Source organism: Brachionichthys hirsutus, chromosome 11 (assembly GCF_040956055.1).
Source record: "Brachionichthys hirsutus isolate HB-005 chromosome 11, CSIRO-AGI_Bhir_v1, whole genome shotgun sequence".
Lineage (NCBI taxonomy): Eukaryota > Metazoa > Chordata > Actinopteri > Lophiiformes > Brachionichthyidae > Brachionichthys > Brachionichthys hirsutus.
In genome coordinates, this window is record NC_090907.1 from 8,915,798 (window position 1) to 8,938,932 (window position 23,135).

A 23,135-nucleotide genomic window follows, 5' to 3' on the forward strand; every position below is an offset into this window, starting at 1 on the left:
GATGAGAAAATGTAAATTGAGACTTCTGAATAAACAAAGTGGCAGCCAGCGTGCAAAGAAAGGCCTCGGGGACTCTGTCTCCTAGCAACAGGCCACAATTCCCACCCCTCCTTGGTGTCCTGTCAACAGTGAGCAGGCATTGTAGGTGAACATCAACCTGCTCCACCTCTTCCATTGGGAACCAACAAAGGGAATCCACGGCTTCCTGCTTTTGCCACACCGCATCTGCACAACACTGTACGTATGAGCTGGACGGAATAAGTGGAGGACAGAATGGCCAACGCAGCGCTGGAAATGGTGGGACTCATTGTGACATTAATTGGACTGATTGGGACAGCAGCAAGTACCGGTATGCCAATGTGGAGAGTCACAGCCTTCATCGGGGAGAACATCATTGTATTTGAGACCCGGTACGAGGGCCTGTGGATGAACTGCTTCCGGCAGGCTGACATCAGGATGCAGTGCAAGGTGTATGACTCTCTCCTCGCCCTGTCACCCGACCTACAGGCGGCACGGGGGCTCATGTGCTGCGCTCTGGCCCTGGGCGGGCTCGGTCTGCTGATCAGTTTGGTGGGGCTGCAGTGCACGTCGTGTATCCAAAACAACAACCGGGCTAAGCGACTGGTCCTCATCATTGCAGGAAGCATGATCATAATGGCCTGCATCTGCATCCTTGTCCCCGTGTCTTGGACAGGTCACGTCATCATAAGGGACTTCTACAACCCCCTGCTCATCGATGCCCAGCGTCGGGAGCTGGGGGAGGCTCTGTACATCGGCTGGGTCTCATCGGCTTTCTTGTTTGTCGGGGGATGCTTGTTTATTTGTTGCAATCTGCAGTCTGAAGACAAAGTGTATGAACGGTATTTGTACTCGAGGAACTCCGACTACATGTCCTATCCTCCACAGTCTCTACAGCCTCCACAGCCGTTACAGCCTCAGCCTCTGGTGTATGTCCCCCAAACATATCCTGTACCACAGCCAGTGCTGTCAAGATACCCCTCGGTCAACAACAGCTATTACTCCAGACAGCCCTCTGTACGCAGCGCGATGGCTTTTCTCTAAACCCTCAACCTGACCAAGGTAACGACGATCCTTCAAATGAAAAGGAATGCCCTGTTAATACGCCGTTTGCTTGGGATTTACGTTCTAATTAACGAAACTGATTTTCAGCCGAATAAAAAAAGTACACATTTCAAGAATTTTATTTACTTTCAATATAAATAGATCAAATTCTAATGGATTTACCATTTAATTTGCTGTTGTTATATATATATTATTTAAACACATATAACCATAACCTTGCCTGTGTAAGGAAATGTCTAATCGTCATATCTTTCAAGTGTCTTGTATAATTTCATTTAACAGTCTTATCTTTCGTATATTATTTTTTTTTTTTTGGTGAATGTGGCATTTGTTTATTTGTATTCATTGTCCTTGCTCCACATGACTGAGCTCTGTCATAATGAAAATATATTTCTACTCATTTTCTTCTTAATTATTTCAAGTTGTGTGTGAGATGTATATTTAAATATCAGTTACTGTGCTGCACACGCTCCTTTCATCGTTTTAATTACTCTTTTTTTAATTTTTGAACAGCTTTAATTTGTTTTAACAGTATTGGTTGCAGGATCCACAAAGGCAAAAGAGAGACAGGGACATTTCAGGGAGAACCTCTTCTCCTTACAAAATGAGATATTATACTTTTTTTTGAGAATGCCATTAAAAACAAGTGTGTCTGAAGCTCAGAACATTCTGTGTGTGTCTATTTAAAGAGAAAATAACTGCGTTTATTTGGTGCCCTGGAGCTCATAGAAACTGGAACTAAACAAACAGCTGTGTAAGCATGAGATTCAGGTTTAAGACTGTTTGTTAAAGGTGTGGAAACTGATGGGTTTGTGAAGAAGCCAGAGATAATGTAAAAACATGATCACATGACCCTGTGATCAGAATTTACAAATCATTTGAATAGAGAGAGCTCTAGGAAACACAAGTACCGATAAGCAGAATACAATCATATTTTAAAAACAGAGTCTGTCAGAGTAAAATAAAATTTGCCTTTCATTCTGAAAATATTTTAAGGTTAAATGGCAAAAGCTGTTAAAGGTGAAACCCAAATGAAGAAACAACTGAACTGATTCTGCTCCCATCACGTCACTGTTTAATTATGCCCCCCTCTGGACAACGGAAGTACTGCAGGAGCCCGATGCGCCACACTTGATACACACGCCCTTCTAATACAGGTGGGCAAAGGATTGAAGGTTAACTTTGTGATTAACAGCAGATGATACATGGAGATATGAAATACACATCACCCTAATTAGCACACACACACACAGCCCAGCTGCATACAGCTAACCTTTTTGGAGTGCATTAAAATATGTCTTTCACATTTTATCATGAAATCACCGGGCCTGCATGACATCATTGAAAGCTCTCGGGGGGGGGTCTCCAAGTCAGTCTGGGTCAGCACAATGTAGATGATTTTGGGGGGAGGTCTGTGCTCTCAGAGTGTGAGAACAATCACAACATGATTAATGACAAATGTTCAGGTTGAGAACCATTTCTGTTTTTTTCGCGCATGTCTCAAATCTGTCCGTGCTTCCTGGTGGAGCAGCTGATTGGTCGCACACAGGACAACATACCACTATGACTAGAGGAACCATAAACACAAAATAAACTGAGGCCCTCTCACCCCCCATTGCTGCGAGCCAACCAGGTGGCAGCAAAGCATCTTTCCCATAACAAACCGACGCTTACATCATAAAACCTGCAGCAGACGACAAGATTCTTGCTGCCTTGGACACGTCTCCATTTTCAATTGTGAGAATTTATTCTAAAGAATCATATTTTATACCGAGAGGCCAACTTGATTTTTGGACACAACGGGACGCTTGGAAAATGGTTCACGTTGCTTCAGAGATAGCTGCAATGTGTGTTGGCCTGGTTGGCCTGGTTGGAGCGGCGGCTACGACGGGAATGCCCATGTGGAGGGTGACAGCTTTCATTGGGGCAAACATTATCGTGATGGAAACTCGCTGGGAAGGCTTGTGGATGAACTGCTTCCGACAGGCCGACATCAGGATGCAGTGTAAGGTGTACGACTCCCTGCTGTTCCTGCCCCCGGACCTCCAGGCTGCCAGGGGCCTGATGTGTTGCTCCCTGGCCTTGTCGGGGTTGGGGCTCCTTGTGGCTCTGGCGGGAATGCAGTGCATTTCCTGTTTTCGGGGCAATGATTGGGCTAAGACCCTTTTCCTGATGGTTGCAGGTGTTATGCAATTCATGGCTTCTGTCTGTGTCTTTATCCCAGTGTCGTGGACAGGACACGTCATCATCAGGGATTTTTACAATCCTTTGCTCATCGATGCCGAGAGGAGAGAGCTGGGGGAAGCGCTTTACATCGGCTGGGTTACCGGCGCCTTCCTCTTCGCCTCAGCCATGTTGTTTGTCTGCCGTCGTCTGCCCTCAAAGGAAGGCTCTTTCGATGTGTACCATCCACACTTGCTCAGTTACAGACCTGTGGCCAGTAAGCCAGCTCTGATGGGATATCATCCTCTCTCGACCTTATCCAGCCTCCGGTCCTCTGCATACCAGCCTTCACTGCAGAATGGCCCTACCGAACCTCAACTTGCGATGCAGCTGCAAGCCATCCCTCGAATAGTGGCAGATAATGGAGCACTAAACAGTCCTCATTTTGTCTACAACCCGGGAGTCCCTGAAAACGTGTCACTGTTGTATCACAGTAGCATGGCTCACCATTCCTCAATGCGAAGTTCCAACCAAACAGGAAACCTGGACACGCCAGGCCACTCCGTGTACCTCAGCCACAACTCTGTGCCGTATTCACTGACCAACGCGAGCAACCCCTCGGCATCCTACCAGTCCAGTTTTCATCCGGTTCCACACACTCCTGTTTTCATAGGATATACAAAATCAGCAATTCAACCACACTCTGGCAGCGGGAGCCGCCCTGGCATCTATATATGAGTGAGTGCCTGTAGACGTACGCGCTATTCCTTCATAGTCTGTGGTCTCAAGTTTGTTTAAAGTGCCTGAATGAGATGTGTTAATACTAATGTATTTTATATATGCTATTTGAATCAGAAATATGTTATGCTGACAATAAATTTCATTTAAATTTGTATTTGTATGTTTTTTTTACATTTAATTTGTGTTGTTTATCGGTTGTTGTTAGTGTAAATAAAGGCAATATTTCTGTCTTCATGAATATCCAGTGTGGACCTACTTTTACAGAACAGAGATGGAAGGGAAATCATTTGTTTGGAATATCGTCACCTTTTGTCTCCCACCTGTTGATTATGTTTGGTGTATTTGTGTATGTTTCAAACTATTGAAATGCTTTTCCCTCCCACTGTCCGTGTGTTCTGGAGCAGTATAGAATAAAAACAAAACAAATAAACGACAGAAGTAGTAGTCATTTAGTAGTAGTAGTAATTTTATTTCAGTCAGTATCTTAAATGAGAACAAGGAATAAAAAAAAAACATCAACAACATAACAATGACCGAAATAAAAGTTCTAATAAAAACATGACATTTGAGGTAGCAGTCAAGGTGCTGCTTTAAGTGACATCAAATGCAAAAGCCTCCTGTGACATAAACTGGAGCGTTTTGGACTAAACCTGCTTTTGATTAATAAAAAAAAAACAAATAAATAATGTTTTTGTGATTATTGCCTGACAAACATAACCATATGCTGGCAGTTAAAACGATGACACCATGATGGTCTCACATTGTCAGACCTGTGCTGTGTTGGAGAACCTGAATCAGTAACATTCACTGTCGGATATTCACCATCAGGTGGCGCCAGAGAACAGAACTACTGGACGGGACGCTTCCCTGCCATATTCCAAGAAAAGCAGAATGAGGATTTTGTTGTCAATTTATTAGCCAATAAATTAAATTGTTCAGCTCTAATTTCACTAGTATCTGGACAATGAAATAGAAAGATCCGACTGATTGGAGCATCATCATCAGCGAAACTCCGCCGCCAAGAAAACCTTTGAACTCTTATCCCAAAGACCTCATTGTATCCCCCCTCTTCTGCTTCTTCTTCTTCAAACTAACGAAAACACATTTCCACTGTAAGGATGTGTCACATACACAATTTGTGGCGGTTAATCTTCAAGGAAGCCTCTCAGGCCAGTTTGGAGATTAGATTTGCGTTTCCATCGGGGCCGCAGCAAAGATTTAATCATTCCTCGGTGTACCGAAGCAAAGACGTTGTCGAGGTCGAATGTGGCCAGATTTGAAGTTAATCTTCAGGACGTATCCATGTTTGCGGATTAGAGGCTTGGCTGTGCCCTCAATTGAGCGCCTCCTGCACGGGAGGGAATGCTCAGTGAGTCGCGAGTGCGAAACCGGAAACGCGGTTGGGGCTTATTTCATAATAAAATGAAGAGACATCCATATTAGCGGTTCAACTGAATATGCAATGTGATTTACTTGAACAATGGGATCAAGTGTGACACATGCTATTTGAAGGTGAAATAAATACAGTAAGTTTACATGATTAAAAGGGGAATTATCTACCAATGACGAAATATACAGTGAACTCAAGCGTGTTAGTCTGTCGTCAAGTTGTGTTCACAGATTTCTCGTTTAAGACATAGACATGAAATAAACACGCCATTGTCCTGAGCTGAGCGCTCGTCAATTGATCTTTTATTTTGAAAGGTGAACCGGAACTCACATTTTCTGTAGGCGTGAGCTTGACAGCAGAAGAAGAGCGCACAGTCCTCATCCTCATCTGCAGCCTGCATGAAGTAGTGCAGCAGAGAACAGATGGGAGGAATGTCTGGACAGTGACTATGGGAAGTAAAACCACACCGGCACATTGAGGATTTTAGAATGGGCAGACTGGACTTCATTTGACCAGTTGAGACTGGGGTGTGCGTCTTTGTTGTCGATTCTTCTCATGACAATGTGTGAGGGATGGATGTGGGTCGGATACCAGTTCATTTTCGTCACAGACATAAAGACTGGCATGTTATCAGCATGAATTACCGAGGTCAGCAACACCGACATCAATGTTAAAATCCACTCTCAACAGCGGACCATGGCTAAACAGAAGGGACTGTTATTTTCACTGCTGTACTTTATGACAGAGTTTTGGTTTACTTCACAGCAAGTCCTGAGAATTGGTAAGTACTGCAAAAATGGTTTACTTCTATTAATCATGAAAGCAAAGACTGCTACAACGCACGCAGATTTGATAACAAATGTGTTGCTTTTCAAATTAATAATTTACTCCATGTTTCTCTGTACATATAATGGAAAATATATTTTCCTGCAATATCATAATATACATTCAAACTTTCACAATGAAAATACTTATTTATAAAGATTAATGAACAAATCAACAAGGATGGTTAACATCACATCTGTCCAATATTCTGAATGCATTTCAATTAAAAAAAAAAGGTTATATTGTGCATTATGGACCGTCATTCATATTATTGGACTCATGAGCATGAGCTCCTTAATGTATAGTGCTTTTAATGAGGATGTGATCTCTTGCAGTCTATTACAGTGAAATGTACTATCAATGACCTTCATTTCCTCACATGAATGAGTTTTAAAAAATGAGGTTTCAAGAGTAAAACCTTCAACAAATGTATTACACTTCAGTATGGTGTGTCAAATTTTACTCCAAACCACAATAGATGAGAAAATTACTACATTTGAAATGTATGAAATCTGGTCTTTGCCTCAGGAAAAATATGAAGGTGAGAAAGTATAATCTCAAAGTATGACATCATCAACAACCAGCAGCATCTTGTACGTTCTACAACATCATTCAGAAAAGTCTAGTCTGTTACAAATGTATCATCATTAATTACCAGGTAGAACAATATACATATATGTGTATGTATTACAAGTATGTAATGTTACATACATACGTAGCTCTCTTTCTGTATTGATGACACACATTCCACAGAGGAATGGGTCCACAGTAGTATTTTTGTTTACTCGTTCTCTGAACACAATTACAGTGCTTCAGTATCCACCTCATTCAATTTCACATTGCACTTATTATACAAATTATTACATGATTATTACACAAACATTCATTGATCCCCCATTGAGTTCTGGTGTTACACTGTCTGCTAGCAAATAAATGTTGTCCGCTCTTGTCCCACTGATTAAACACTATTCATCTAATGTACCGGTATATGAAAATGGCATCTCAAAGAAGTAAAAAAAAGTTTTAGCCATTTATACCCATGAAAATGAAATTTTGGGGGCTAAAAACATAAGAAAATGAGTTCTACAGTGAAACATCAACATATCATCGTCATGTAAATGCACAAAACGCATCTCCTCCGGAAAACATGACGACACCATTGATCTGTGTGTTTGGGGATCATAAGTTTGCCGTGAGAAAACTGAACATTTCTAAAAAGCAAAGGGAAAAACTTTGCACTTTCAATAAAGCCATTGTTGTGTAAAAAAGAGCCCAAATTCCCTCTACTCACAAAGGCTCAGTCAAACTCGTGATATTACATAACTGTAAAGGCTAATAGTACTCCCCCCCCCCATTCAAACCAGCCCATCGAGTGAAGGCGACCTAATCTTCGTCGTTCCCTTCATGACCCGCACGTATCATAATCTCCCCCATATGGTGGGTGGCTTGGCTCAATTAACGTTTGTGTCTCTTGGTTTTTGCTGGCATCCACTCTTTTCACCAGGGTGGCAATAATGATAAATCTTCTGGCTCAAACAACTAACACTAATCTTCTTTGTGGAGAAAGTCTCTTCCCCTAATATGCTTCTAAGTATGGGACTAAATCCCATGGGGATGCACAGAGACAGCAGATTGTAGCTCAGCTTCTGCTCTGTTCAGCCGTTTGCTCAGTTCTCCCTTTCCTCCTGCTTGGTTTGTGTGTCAGTGATATCTCACCTGTCTATAAGTCGGCCCATAGGATGACAAATGTCTGATTACTGCCATCGTTCAGAGAAATGTTTGAGATCTCGTGGCGGATGATTAATCCTGATTTGGTTTGGTTTAAATGTGTCGATGCTTGGTTGCTAGCAGCCGTCCTACAAACAGAGACACTTCTGTGCTCCACATCAAAGAAGCAGACTAACCAGTAGACTGGCTAGGAGCTCCTCATTCATTCGCACCCTGGCACCCAGGCTGAAGTGGTGCTGGTGGTGGGATGGGGGCCACTGGGGAAGGATCGGGAGAAAGCAAAAGAGTGCATCATTGTGTTGCTCTGGCTTAAAAGGCTCCTCTTCATATGATAATTGCAGAGCCACAAACTCTTCAGATCAATGTCTTGGCATGAACAGAAAAGGCAGAAAAGTGCCAAAAAAACAGAGAAACATGTTTAATGAGATGCTACCAGTGTCTTAGAGTGTCAGCTAATGTCTGGGTTGGTTTTATTTATGACTTAAAGTAATTTTAGACTTATTTTAGGAATGTCAATTCATTATAAACCAGTCATAACTGACTTAAAAAGACAGTAAATGAAATAGGAATGAAATTAGGAATGAACTTTATTTATTTTACGGAACGGTGTACAGCACATTATTCACCCTTTGCTGGGTGCAGCAGATACTTGGACTGCATTTTAATGATTCAAATGGATTCAGGCTATTTTATGTGTGATTGGAGGGCAGCCAGGATAAAAGAAAACAGTTGTAAACTGTTGTTTACTGTTGTAAACTGCAGGAGCTCTTTTCCTCCTGAGCACAAGCATTTGGATCTCCTGTCACAGGTCTGTCACTGTATGAGAAAAGTAAAATCACTGTAAATGATTTTTAGTCTGTGCACTGAAGCAACATCAAGACTGGATGGCAAAAAGTGGATATAAAATTATTTTCTTTTTTTTTCTTACTATTGAAAGCACCTTAAAGCAAAACGTCACATTGAAAGGTGAGATGGACACGTTTTCCTGTTACCTTCATTCTGCTGGATAATTTCACATCTCAATGTGTAAAAGTAGGAACTCTAACGGGTTCTAGCTTCTGCCCACTAATGCCTGCTAACCATTATTCGGATTGGCACTTCCAAGCATCCTTCGTGACCAGGGAGACCAGGAGACAAGGCCCTCTCAGTTTGGGGTTTGAGGCTATGCTACACCAAAGAAAAAGGTCATTCACAATCAGTCTCAAGGGGAGCTTCTTAAAGGCCCGCTCTCCTTCCAAATCAATCCCACAATGTCACAGATCTTTATTCAAAGACTGACAGACTGCAATGGCCTATTGCCTCTGCGTGGAAACGTGACCATTTGCCAATCAGTGCAACATTTGAAATTGGATCTCTATAATATGTATTCATAATAATAGCTATTAATTAACACGTTTAAATAATTTGAGATCACATAAATTGCCTTCCTTGCATCTTGGTTTTGTTTAGAGGGAAAACAATGCATATATGAAGCAAAAGCACAGCAGTATTAGTTTGCATTTGTTAAAGGATACAGAAGCTTTACTGTTTTAGAAGTGGCCTACGTTCTGTCTGCGCTTATGAATGTCAAAGAACAAGAACAAACATTTCACCTGAATGTATTACTTCAGAAATCCTATCACTGACTGCCCAGATGTTTTCACTGGTTTACATTTGAAAGGCTGATGTGAAATCGACATGAAGAGGCAATTCCTCTGGATAAGGATAAGAAATCTCAATCTCACACAAGTATGGCTGCTTTGTATGCAGATGGTGACACTCCAGCATTTTTCTGGCCTTAATCCCAGCTGCTCTTTATGTAAGTGAAATTTTAAACACTGTAATGGAGCACCCCGTCCTGTCTGAAATAATATATATATGCCGAGAGCCGGCCATAGCATGCTGGAAGTGTCGTTTTTCTGGAGCAGTGTACTGGATTAAGAGTTGGATGCATGGTTTTCAGAATTATCTTCTCAAGTCTGATGCAAACCCAAATTTATCTGAAAGGTTATTGCATTGGAAAGAGATTTATGTCATGAAATAAAATGTATCTTCTTTTGTAAGCATTTGCCATTACTCACTCAATGCCTCGTTTGACAGCATGTAGAGAGAAAATGCGAAATGTTAGCTGTCAGACACACTTTATAGGCATTTGTAAAATAAATTGTCAATTAATTTTACAGTACATTTGGCTGAAGTGGATTTAAAAAAAAAACATGAATGAAGACCACAGACGCTTTACAATTATCCAAATGACATGAAAGTTAGTCCAAAATAAAGACGGCAACAAGTCAGCATGTTTTTGCAGACTGGAATGGAAACAGTTATCCCCGAACCTCTTATACAGTAAAATACATTCCACGGTTGAGCTAGGCTATATGATGCTATGAATCATGTGTCTGATGATGCTGTTCAAGTGTGACTCCATTGAAGGTGTTTGGAGTAGCAACATTCATTCATTCATCTTCTGAATCACTTTGTTTGTTATCGGGTCGCGGGCCAAGCTGGAGCATATCCCAGCAGTCAACGGGCGAGAAGCAGAGTACACCCTGGACAAGCCGCCAGCTCATCACAGGGCCACACAGAGATAGAGAATCATTCTCTCTCTCTCTCACACACACACTCAGTGTAACCAATTCGCCTAATTTGCATGTTTTTGGTGGTGGGAGGAAGCCGGAGAACCCCGAGAGAACAAATGCGGTCACGGGGAGAACATGCAAACTCTTCACAGAAAGGCAGCAAGTCGGAGTCAAACCGTTGCAGTTGTTGCAGTGAGGCAACAGCGCTAACCACTGCGTCACCGTGCTGATAACGTTTGAATGGATGTGGTCACTTCTCACACAAACTATGAAACTGATGTATTGAAAGGAATGCATGTCCAAACCAAGTCATTCCAGTCATTTTAATGTCCGCCTGCGAAATTGAAGGGATGTAAACAGTGTGAAGTTAGTTCAGGTTAAAATCTTGTTAGAATAATATGTCAATTATAATATTTGTGCAACTGCTAGAATTTGTCTCATGATGATGCTTTCAAAATCGATCACTAACCTTTTGCTAACCCTCCCACTGCCTGTGTTCCTTCTCTTCTTGCAGGGGGCATCTTTGAGACCCTCGAGAATGAGCCCATTAGCGTTGAAGAACTGGCCTTTAAATTTGCTGTAACCAACATAAATAGGAACAGGACCTTAATGCCAAACACCACATTGACCTACGACATCCAGAGAATAAATCTATTCGACAGTTTTGAGGCATCAAGAAGAGGTGAGGATGAGCTTGTTGAATTTTAAAGCTTTCGTGATGAAGAATCCATTTGACATTTGTCATCTTATCACTGTGTTTGATCGCTCCAGCCTGTGACCAGTTGGCTTTGGGTGTCGGGGCCATATTCGGCCCCTCGCACAGCTCATCTGTCAGCGCAGTCCAGTCTATCTGTAACGCCCTGGAAGTCCCTCACATCCAGACTCGCTGGAAACACCCCTCAGTGGACAACAAAGACAGCTTCTACATCAACCTCCATCCCGAATACACTTCCATAAGCCGAGCTGTGCTGGATATAGTGCAGTTCTACAAGTGGAAGGCGGTCACTGTTGTCTATGAGGATGCAACCGGTGAGTCAAGATGAGATTGGATGCATTTGTTTTTAATCCCAGAGTGAAAAAACAGGTATTAAAATTGGTAATAAACCTACAGTAAGTCAAACACAAACTGTATTGTTAAACTAAATCATATATGTTTCTAACATCAGTGTTCATTTGCATTGAAAAAAAAAGTGGACTCATTATCTTTGTGACTTTGAAATTGCTGTGTGTATTTGATTATGTCCAGCTTGCCCTTATGCAGAATGGAGGCAGCATTCCTTGTGTCATGTGGACATTGAGGAATTCGACTTACAGTTCTTCAATGTCAGCCCAGACCTTATCCAATAACCACTTTGGAAAGCTTTCCAAGTCATTAAACAAAGGGCGGCTGATGTGCTCTTTTCACATCAGTACCTTTGATTGTACGTTTTTTGATGTGATGATAATCTCTGGACTCTTGTATTCTGCTCTAGATGCCGAGAAGACGTTCAAATGTTGAGTTGGTTGTCGCCTTCCTGCTGTTAGCATGAGCACATTCTTCTGCTTTTTAACCAAATTGTATTAAAGGAGTTGTTTCATGCCTCCTCTTCGAATTTAGCATCTGATTTATGCTCTACTGCACATGCGTCAAACTCAAGGCCCGGGGGCCAAATGTGGACCTCCAAGTAATTTTTTGTGACCCACGAGAGCTGTGTGCGGACATTTGCTTTTGTAAAATGCTGCATCTGTCACACATGTTCTTAACAGCCCACATTTGTTGGTTGTACTGCAGTTCTGCCCCTCTCAACTGTGACAAAAGAGTTTTGAAGAAAGTTAATGCCATAACTTGTTTGATTAATGATTGATGGAGTAGTGTGGTTTTCTTTACCTGATCAATAAGAAAGGATTTATGTTACAACTATACAATTGAATATGCAATGTTTGTAACTTAAGTAGTGAACTGATCAAACGGAAAAATTCAGCAACATGGCAATAACAATAGCAACACGCTGCAGTCAGGAAATTAATAATCTGCTGCCGGTGACTATTGGAAGTTATTTGAACTTTTTTGTTTTTCCAGCATGTGCTGAAATGTTGATCCCGGCTACATATGGTGCTCAGGATCAGCACGAAAAAGCTCCATAGGTAGTCGGCTACATATGTAGCTGTCCAGTGCATATGGCGCTCAGGATCAGCACCGGACAGCTCCACATAATGCTAATGTGACCCTTGGAGAAAATGAGTTTGACACCCCTGCTCTACTGTGATTGTGTTGTGTGTTACGTCACTGGAAAGTGGTTCCCAGAACCCAACACTGGACCAATGTCCGATAGTGGCTTTGGTGCATTCCTACTTAAAATACTGTAAGTGATGAAAGACAGTCAACAGACTGCCATGGCGCGGTGGGTAGCACAATTGCCTCACAGCAACAAGGTTCTAGGTTCCTTTCTGTGAGGAGGTCTGTGTGGGTTCCCCAGCTTGCTCCCAACTCCAGAAACATGCAGCTTAGGTGAACCGGTCACTCCAAATTGTCCGCATGTGTGAATGTGAGCATGAGTGCCTGTCTATGTGTGTCCCTGCGATGAGCTGGCGTCTCATCCAGCATCCATCCAGCTATAAAACATATCTTAGCTCCTTTTTTTATGACTGTCAGAAGTCTTCTCAGCAGCTCGCATGAACGGAATGCGGAATGACCGCCGTGTCCGTGTAACACAGCAGCTAATATTCTCTCATGTGCTGGCAAAGTGGTAATATAGCAGGTCATTTGCAGAAAATTGGATATTGTGACCCTCCTGTTGAAAATAATTTGCTGCAGCATCTGTCGACATGGAGCTGCAGTTGGCCAATATTCACCTGGCACACAAAAAGCTGTCAGACAGCTTTAATGAACCAGTATAGCTCACTTAATTAATGATGGGCGGTGCCTTATGGTCATGTTTTGCTTTAAATACAGAGTACCCCACACCGTACTAAAGACTTCACGCAGTAGGATTACATTGATGCATTCATTCAACCCATCAGAATATCATCCCTTCCCTTGCATTGAAAGCAAAGGTTACATGATATATAGTATTTAGCCTTAGGAGCATGCATCAACATCATTTGGGTGTAGGGTTGTATTTCTAGCTACTTTTAAAGATACCAAACAATCTGTATATTCTGCGCAGATGGCTTCAAGTAAAATGTCACCCCTCCATGATCACAAAGAACTGCAGCATCACGTTTTGAGACATTAATGTGAATGATAGCACTTACAGCAAACAAACAAACAAACAACAATCAGTTTTTTTGGTCAGGTTTGTGCAACAAACATCAATTTGACTCCGGTTTAACTTGCTCACAACTCACAAGTAAAAGGTGTACTAAAACAATATAAACCCACCAAAACATGCAAAGTACTACAGCGTACTACATCTGTGGCACCATTTGCTGTGTAATTAACAAAGCAACTGAAAAAGAAATTGGTAACAGAAATTGCAAATTTATATTATTATGTGATGTAAAAAAAACATTAAATGTATTTATTTAATGTTGTGTGACAAAGTTTTTCCACTCTTAGAGTATGTATAACATTAATGATGATTACATAACTGCCTTGCCTACTACAGAATGCTTACGTATTTTCTAATACTTATTTGCTGCTTAGAATATTATCACCAGACAAATGTAACACTACAGGTAAGCTTACCTGTTGTTTCAATAGTTATACTACTTGAAATTCAGCTTGGCGCCAAGAGCTACTGTCATCCTCAAAAAGTGAAGACTACTTAAGCACACTTACTTGTCATTTCTGTAAAGCTTTTTTTAAATCCATATTCCTTTTGCGGTTTGGGTGAAATAATTGAGGTGGCACACGTCTCCGTTTATTTTGACATGACAGGAACGAAACATTGAAAAAGCATGTTGTGTGATTTGCTCGTTCCAAAATAAACGTGGCTGTTGTTGTTTGTGTTGTTTTAAAGCCTTTTACACTTGTAATAAAGTGTGTTAATTACACAGTCAGACAAGTAAACAAATCAACCGTGCACCATAAATAACGCTTATGGACGTTGGGTCGCCTTAAATATTCTGTCTAATGATGTTTTTCTTGTCTTTTGATTCAAGGCCTGATTCGTCTGCAAGAGTTGATCAAAGCTCCATCCAGATACAGCATTAAAATCAAGATCCGCCAGCTGCCAACAGGAAGTAAAGACGCCCGTCCTCTGCTGAAGGAGATGAAGAAGGGGAAAGAGTTATTTGTCATATTTGACTGCTCTTACCAAACCTCAACTGATGTTCTCAAACAGGTGACACAAACATCAACCAGCATGAAATCAACAGTGGGCAGAGGTGTCATCACTCCACAACTAAAATGCAATGAGCACTCGCACATTTATAGTCACCTCCATATTTGTGTAATGCTTTTGTTTCAATAGTTGTAGACCATGTTCAATTCAAGCTTGCCGTTCAGGAAGTAAACCGGATGTGAGAGTAGCTGGTTATGGATAAAGGTGGCGGGCGTAAGAAAAGAAACCTCTGTGTAATCCATCTCTCATCCTGTTTAGATTATGTCCATGGGTATGATGACTGAATATTACCACTTCTTCTTCACCACATTGGTAAGACATCTGTTACTTTTCCTTTTGTAAAATGTCTCTCTAAAATGTACTTGATATTGGCGCATCGGAAGTACAACAACACTGGATTAAAAAAACAAACAACAAACCTGCCATACAGCTGCTAACGTGTCATGCAATTAAATACGGTTGCATAGATGGAATTACATCTCCCATTGCAGTCATGCAAACATTATGCAGATGAAGTTAAACAACTGTGGTTTGTTTCAAATTAAAATAGTCGGATGTTTTCAGTGCCCTTGGCATAATTCCAGGGCATTGCTTTGTATATTTTTCCTCTGTTGCTTAATTGATTCTGCGTTTAATTCACGTTTCTTTTTTGTGTTACTTTTGAAACAGCATTGCGTTCTCATTCAGCACAGATCATTCTGTTGCATTTTAACAGGACCTGTTCTCCCTCGACCTGGAGCCGTACCGCTACAGCGGCGTCAACATGACAGGGTTCAGGCTCCTCAACATAGACAATCCTCAGGTTTCCTCCGTGGTGGAGCGGTGGGCCGTGGAGCGACTGCAGGCGCCCTCCAAAGTTGAGAGTGGAATGATGGAGGGGATGATGACCGTGAGTTTCCGTCACCTTCCTCCTGTAATTTCAGATATTTAAGATCTATCACGTGTGTAAGGGCTGAGATTCGTCTTTGATGGTATTGTGATTGTTTGTTTGTTTGCACAAACAGTAAACGATATGATCAGCAAATCACTGGGAGCCCATTAATTTCGGATAAAGCTCGTCATTAAACATTAAATACATGGATTATCTAAGATCTTGGTAGCTGATACAGGTTGGCCACATCTCAAATAAACAAGCCTTTGTTATTAGCCCATTTATTGCTTCTAGATTATTTGATGCCACATGGCTGCCTGTGCAGTGTGACTGTTTGGATTAGTTACTAACGTATTCTAGATTTTGTTTTGCAACTTTTTAGGGAAGGAATTAAAATAATTTCCTCAGATTTCCACAATAAGAATGAGATAAAATAATCCCAACAACTGTATGTCAAATTAAATAAAATCAAAATCTGATTATATAAATTATATATATTTGATGACATCACTATGTATGCTATCTAATTGTAGCTCCTCATAATCTACATTGTTGATTTTTGCATGTCTTACTGTGGCTGTTTCTTGTTGCCTGTTTGACTGTCCTCCATGGAGTGTGTACATTTAGTGCTGCAGGTTCTGAGTGTGCATTTAGGAACCATAAGGTGCTGTGCATGTATATCAACAGCCCTCCTGACTGCACAGGACAGGACGATTTGTTTTTTGTTGATGACCGTGTTTTTCCTTCAGACTGAAGCAGCCCTGATGTACGATGCCGTCTACATGGTGGCTGCTGCCTCGCAACGCACCTCCCAGATTAGTGTCAGCTCCCTTCAGTGCCACCGACACAAACCCTGGCGGTTTGGATCACGCTTCATGAACCTGCTCAAAGACGTGAGTTTAGTGGATGAATCGGTGATGCCACGCCCTCTTTCACAGCCTGCTGCCTCTCATTTCCATTGGGCACAGGAGCAGAAGCAACAGTTAGGAGATCAGAAGTGATGAGTGAGGATCACACGTGCACAATTACATTTCAACTCATTTTCTCAACACAATATTTTTGTATCAGAGTTCAATTAGTGTGTTTTCACACGGCAGCTGATGAGAGCAGTTGCTTGTGGAATGGATGCTATTCCAAGCGGAATGAAATAGTAAATCGAAAATATGGAAATAGCATTCGCTAGAAATAGTCTTCATTCTAGATGTTCTTGAGGAATGCAACACTGATTATCCTGCAGTGTAGAACGCAATAAATAAATAAATATCGAATTACGCAGGAAGTATTGATCTTACTGTCGAAAATATGGGTCCAATGAGACAGAGGCACATTTAAAAGGGAACAGTGACAGCTTGTAAAACACAGAGTTCATCCATCAGAAATGATCCCGGTTTAATTGCAAAAATAGAGCTAACCAGCTGTGCTAAGATATTAATTTGAATTTGATAGACTTGTTATCTTGCAGACTCTAATTAAATGCTTCTATGACAAATGAGCTTTCAGCAAGGGATGAGGACAGCATATTGAATGAAACGTCCAATGTCAAAGAGTTTAGCGCAGCAGACATCGCCTGGAATTAAAAGTGTGATCAGCATTTTTAATTTTCATTTTACGAGACATAATATATGAGTGTTGTCTTTACTGGTGATTAACAAGGAATTGTTCTCATCTTGTCGTCTATTGATTACATGAAATACTTTATCTTCTCAAACATTGTTTTTAATACAGTGCATTTATTTGGAATTTCAATTCCTTGTTTTCGTCCACTCGATATAGATCTGACATAATACCTGGTACATTCCAACCAATAGTTTTCAAAGCTACTTATGTTTTTTTTATTCAGTAGTAACAAAGGTTGAGTAAAAGTGCAATCGATGCTGGTAAGGACAGAAGGGAGCGGGTGATGCTGAGGAAACTAGAGCTTCTATGATGACAGGAGAGGGTTAATGGCAGGCAAACAAGTAGAATGTTTAAAGTGATATCAGTAAGTGGTAAAAGTAACGATGTATGTATGTATGTATGTACCGGTATGTATGTTGATTCTGACAAAGTTTGTCTTGGCAGTTTTTTAAATGCGTGAATTTATTTTATAAAGGCTGACATGAATCTCCCACAATCCTTCTGCGTGTTGCAAATTGGTTGAGAGGCATGACGGATCTAAGCCCTAATTATGTGTCTCTGACATGGATCAGACCAGACAATGCTCCGCGGTGCATCCCGCAGCGTGAGTCATCTCCTCTGTGCAGGAAAGTGGGTCCAGTGGCTGAAAACACATTCATAAGTAACTCACTGTGGTACAGCACAGCACGGCAGTAAAATGGGTTCAAACATGTAAAAACGAATATGGTTGTATAAGACTGGCTTATATAACTGTGTTTTATCTGAAGTCCCCTCCAGCAAGGCAGGGAATGTTCAGTGGCTCTATCTGCACTCTGCTCCTATATCCATGCCCCTATATTTGCTAGTATGAATGAGTGCATGTTTGTTGCTTCTCATTGTGATGCTGACAGTCTGCCCACTCTGTCCACGGCGGTCCAGAGTCTGTGCTTTCATTCTTATCCTTTTTTATCTTCTGCGTTCTCCGATCCCAGAGGATCCATGTCATCACTTCATGTACGGTAATGAGACCGACACATGGCCGAGACAGATACTCTTTTGATTGGTGAGGATTTAAAAAGAGACTTAATGACGGGAGTAAATCTGGACTAAGGGGTCAAGTGGGTCTCACAGATGTGTGCAGTAAGACTGTGTGAAGCACAACGTGGTCAAATGATAGCCTTCTATAGATGAGATGGATGTTTTCTTCGGAAAGGCGGAAACTTTAAAAAAAAAAGGATTTTGTTTTGGCTGTTTTCTTTTTTTGGGGTTGCTGATACTGCTCAGCGGCATTAAGTGGTGCCACAACAATTTATTTGTTTTCCTGTCGGGCTTCTATTAAAGGCAAAACCCTGGCAGGAATGATTTTTTAAGTGCTGTTCCTGATCATCTGTGAACGAGGAAGCAGCCAGATGCTTTTGTTTCCGCAGCTGAATCCTTTTCAGTGTGTGTGTGTGTGTGATTACATCCTCACTCATTTGCAACAGCAAGGAATGAGGAGCTATGTACATACAGTGACCTCCGCTTGTCTCTGTTGCTGTTATATTTTCAGCACACTTTGATTTGCAGCCAGAACATTTTTAAATTATTAAATGCCGAAATGCCATCTGCTAGAAATTGCCAAATTCTTGGTGGGTCAGCGGCTCCATGGGTTTGTAGATATGCCATCATCCATATCAAAAACTGCCTTCTCAGATAATGCCTTCGGCACACATCAAGATGCAGTTGGCTTCTTTCAGCCCGCTGTACAGCAGATTTAACTGGACTGTTCAGCCGAGCTCGTTTCATTACCAACTGCACTCAAACATTTCTGAGCTGTGCTCCGCTCAGGCAGAGACCCAGCCTGCCTGTCCGTTTACATCAGTTCACATCAGCATCCGTTCTGCTCACTTCCTAAATGCGTCCACTGAGTATCCAATGAAAAAAGGCTCATTACACACAGCTAAGCCTTTGTCACTGTTGTTTGATTAATATGCCCTTCGTCTATTATTCATTATGAAAGAAAGGTTCTCCGTTTCCAGACGTCTGCTGCATTTAGATGTGTGCGCCACAATAACAACTTGAAGGATTCATGGGGTTTGTTTTGTGCCCCCTCTGCCACAGGTCCAGTGGAACGGCTTGACGGGACAAATAATTATAAACAAGACAGACGGCCTGCGGAAAGAATTCGATTTGGATGTCATCAGCTTAAAGGAAGACGGCTTGGAAAAGGTGCACTTTCTGATCTGTGTCTATGCTGTCAGTAGACACTGTCAGTCGATATTGAAGTGGAGCCGGGCAGAGTGGGAGAACCAATTGTCAAACGGCGCTGCTGCTGTCAGCTTATCGGCACATGTTTGAAGTACCAATTAAATAACTATAAAGGCCTTTTAATAATAATACAGCAAAGAAAATAAATGGACAAAGTAGAGAACAGCAGATGCAGTTATTGTCCCACATGATGGGATTGTTCCTGAGAGCTGATTATAGCCTGTCTTTGTTAATAACAGAGCCTTATGAAACTTTGGATGCAAACTATCAATCTAAAATGAAACAACGAGTCTAACTGTTTCCACATGTCATAAATCAGTGTAATCGATTACTGGCTTTGTTCCTCTACGCTCAGGGCCCTGTGATTAAAATGCTCTCTCTTTATTATTTTTGCAAGACAATCGCAGGCAACAACCGCCTGAATAAAGTGTGGAAAAAGGTCTGTGCTTTGGCTGCCCCGGCAGACCAAAGGAATAGTGACACGTTATGGCTTTACGCTACCTGCTGCCCTTTGTGATGTCCCCTCGTAAAAGAAAGAAGCTTTAGGCGCTGATAGGAGGAAATGTTCACAACATTTCTGCACTGGAAGTGACTCATTTTTCCTTATTTACCCTCCCATCCTCTCCTCTTTGTCCTTTCAGAGTAATTATTCTGCTCACTAGTGTTTGGTTCCTTTTTGTCCATTCATTTCCTTGATCATATGGAGATGTGGATCTTTGACACCCAGTCGGTGTATTTATTTGGACATTCTATGTTTGACAGATTGGTGTGTGGAACTCCCAAATAGGCCTTAATTTAACAGAAAACTTTAAAGACTCATCCACAAATGTGACAGACTCTATGGCCAACAGGACCCTTATAGTGACGACTATTCTGGTATGAAATTAAATAAAAATCAATATCAGACAGCATTTGATTAGGAATTTATTGATTTAAAAAATAAATGACGTTTATAATGTGTATTATTCCAGGAAAATCCTTATGTCATGTACAAGAAATCTGACAAGCCGCTGTATGGAAATGACCGGTTTGAGGGCTACTGCCTGGACCTGCTCAAAGAGCTCTCCAACATTCTGGGCTTCTCCTATGAGGTGAAGCTGGTGTCGGATGGCAAATATGGAGCTCAGAACGACAAAGGGGAGTGGAACGGCATGGTGCGAGAACTTATCGATCATGTGAGTATCAATCTACATCATAATGAGAGATCCGATCCAATACGATATCCGAGTGAGCCCCAGAATTCTCTGTCCTTGACAGTGGCTCTGCTCGACGTTTCTAATTTGTTGTAGGTGGCTGACCTCGCAGTGGCTCCTCTCACCATCACCTATGTGAGGGAAAAGGTGATCGATTTCTCCAAGCCCTTCATGACCCTGGGAATAAGCATCCTTTACCATAAACCCAACGGCACCAACCCAGGCGTGTTCTCCTTCCTCAACCCGCTGTCTCCTGATATCTGGATGTATGTGCTGCTGGCATGCCTCGGCGTCAGCTGCGTGCTGTTTGTTATTGCCAGGTATATATGGCTACCTGGGGGGGAGTGAAGCAATTTGATTTGTTACACAACTCAATAAATCAGTTCAACAGTTACCAGGGTAATACGATCGCGTTTTGGATAACCAGCTGTGCCTGCTTGATTCTTCCCCTTCAGGTTCACGCCCTACGAGTGGTACAACCCTCATCCCTGCAACCCGGACTCAGACGTAGTCGAGAATAACTTTACTCTGATAAACAGTGTCTGGTTTGGAGTTGGAGCGCTTATGCAGCAAGGTAGAATTATTCCCATCTAAATTTGAGGTCACATTTTATACTTGACGTTTCTCGTTGCTAGAACAGCTTCAACCATCTTCATTTAAAGAATTAACTTTTTTTTTTCTTGCGCGTTGACGTGCCGTCGCTGTCATTGTTGCCCCATGATGTATTTGCTTATAGAATTCATAATGCACCTCGTGTTACAATCTTGAAGGGTCTGAGCTGATGCCAAAGGCCCTCTCTACGAGGATAGTTGGTGGGATATGGTGGTTCTTCACGCTGATCATAATCTCCTCATACACCGCCAACCTGGCTGCCTTCCTCACCGTGGAGAGAATGGATTCGCCGATCGACTCAGCAGACGACTTGGCCAAGCAGACCAAAATTGAGTATGGCGCTGTGAGAGACGGCTCCACCATGACATTTTTCAAGGTAATCTAGTTTCCTCTGCACCTACGAAGATTAGGATTCCTTGCCTTTGTGTGGCACAGGAAGCGATTTATCTGAATGTGGAGCGGAAATGGAAGCCACCTGTCATCTGATCAGTTTATATTCTGTTACTTTTAAAATATCGTAAACCGACAAATGCAACCTAATAGCCTGCGTTGTGCCCAGCTCTGTGCTGTTGCTTTCTGTAAACCATGTTACGGACTTAAATAAATCCCTATTCTGATTGAACAGAAATCAAAGATCTCTACTTATGAGAAAATGTGGGCATTCATGAGCAGCAGAAAAAACACAGCTCTGGTGAAAAATAACCGTGAGGGCATCCAGAGGGTTCTCACCACAGACTACGCCCTGCTGATGGAGTCGACCAGCATCGAGTACATCAGCCAGCGGAACTGCAACCTCACGCAGATTGGAGGCCTGATAGACTCAAAGGGCTACGGAGTGGGAACGCCTATTGGTAAGAGAGATGAAAAATAAACGCAACAATAATTCTAACCAAAATACAAACCCCTACGACTGTGAAGCAACAAACTCGGGTGATGTTGCTGGTAACGGTGGCGCTGACAGTTTCCATCCGACTGCTGTGTTTCTGCCGTAGGCTCCCCTCACAGAGACAAAGTCACCATCGCCATCTTGCAGCTTCAGGAGGAAGGGAAGCTGCACATGATGAAGGAGAAGTGGTGGCGAGGAAACGGCTGTCCAGAGGAGGACAGCAAGGAAGCGAGCGCTCTGGGCGTGGAGAACATAGGGGGCATTTTCATTGTGCTGGCAGCCGGACTGGTCCTGTCAGTTTTTGTAGCGATCGGAGAATTTATTTACAAATCCAGAAAAAACTTGGACATCGAGGAAGTGAGTGTGGGTCAGTGCGAGTGGCACAACAAGTACTGAGGCACTGGGACACTGTTGTGAACCGCTCACGTTTGTGTTGTGGTCACCGTTGTCTTCAGGACTGACCGGGCCAACAAACATGCTGAACCGAATGTGTGTTGAACTGCACTGCCAATCCACACAGAATCAGCTTCCAATGCTGAGTGTAGCGTTTCCACGAGTTGTTGGGGAGCACACGGACATTTTAGGCGAATGCATGTGAACCCCTTTTAACGATGACATATGGTTGTTGACGTCTTACATTACGACACTTAACCATCTTGGCCTTGCTGGTTTTTTTTTTGCAAAAGCTGTAATATCCTTTGACTGTTCAGTGTGAAAACATCGTTTTCATGCCATCATGAGGCGTAGGTGGTGTAAGTAGTATTTTTGAGGCATATTTATCTAGAACTGTGATTATAGTGCACGGAAACTTTTACATCACTACTCACCACTTTTGTATGTACTCTAAATGTGCATTTTTATTTACTCATTTACTCAGTTATGCTTGTTTTTGATTTGTTCATGAATGAGTGCTCCCTCAAGATTTTTGTTCAAGTCACTTAACACACAGGCAAGCAGTTGCTAACTGTCTAGACGTC

At 42.0% G+C, this 23,135-nt stretch overlaps 3 protein-coding genes across 3 annotated transcripts; all 3 read left to right on the plus strand.

Moving 5' to 3' along the window:
• Positions 1-184: 184 nt before the first annotated feature.
• Positions 185-1,713, plus strand: cldn8.1 (claudin 8.1). The gene has a single exon (XM_068745412.1). It carries the CDS (start codon positions 274-276, stop codon positions 1,060-1,062), a length of 789 nt encoding a protein of 262 aa, XP_068601513.1. The 5' UTR covers positions 185-273; the 3' UTR covers positions 1,063-1,713.
• Positions 1,714-2,898: 1,185 nt separating this feature from the next.
• LOC137901420 (claudin-8-like) lies at positions 2,899-4,043 on the plus strand. The gene has a single exon (XM_068745449.1). The coding sequence runs from the start codon at positions 2,899-2,901 to the stop codon at positions 3,982-3,984; it is 1,086 nt and encodes a 361-aa protein (XP_068601550.1). The 3' UTR covers positions 3,985-4,043.
• Positions 4,044-6,022: 1,979 nt separating this feature from the next.
• LOC137901355 (glutamate receptor ionotropic, kainate 1-like) lies at positions 6,023-22,554 on the plus strand. Its single transcript, XM_068745375.1, has 16 exons — positions 6,023-6,158; positions 11,003-11,170; positions 11,260-11,517; positions 14,572-14,753; positions 15,012-15,065; positions 15,469-15,642; positions 16,374-16,517; positions 19,321-19,428; positions 19,865-19,906; positions 20,230-20,343; positions 20,439-20,642; positions 20,757-20,980; positions 21,116-21,234; positions 21,431-21,648; positions 21,898-22,123; positions 22,265-22,554. The coding sequence occupies exons 1-16, from the start codon at positions 6,074-6,076 to the stop codon at positions 22,552-22,554; spliced, it is 2,610 nt and encodes an 869-aa protein (XP_068601476.1). The 5' UTR covers positions 6,023-6,073.
• The last annotated feature ends 581 nt before the right edge of the window (positions 22,555-23,135 follow it).

Excerpts from the sequence above, each read along its gene's own strand:
- cldn8.1 (XM_068745412.1), top strand. The coding sequence starts at position 274 with ATGGCCAACGCAGCGCTGGAAATGGTGGGACTCATTGTGACATTAATT.
- LOC137901420 (XM_068745449.1), top strand. The coding sequence starts at position 2,899 with ATGGTTCACGTTGCTTCAGAGATAGCTGCAATGTGTGTTGGCCTGGTT.
- LOC137901355 (XM_068745375.1), top strand. The coding sequence starts at position 6,074 with ATGGCTAAACAGAAGGGACTGTTATTTTCACTGCTGTACTTTATGACA. Across the intron at positions 11,518-14,571 it reads TGTCTATGAGGATGCAACCG|GCCTGATTCGTCTGCAAGAG; the intron begins GTGAGTCAAGAT and ends TTTTGATTCAAG. Across the intron at positions 19,907-20,229 it reads TGAATAAAGTGTGGAAAAAG|ATTGGTGTGTGGAACTCCCA; the intron begins GTCTGTGCTTTG and ends TATGTTTGACAG.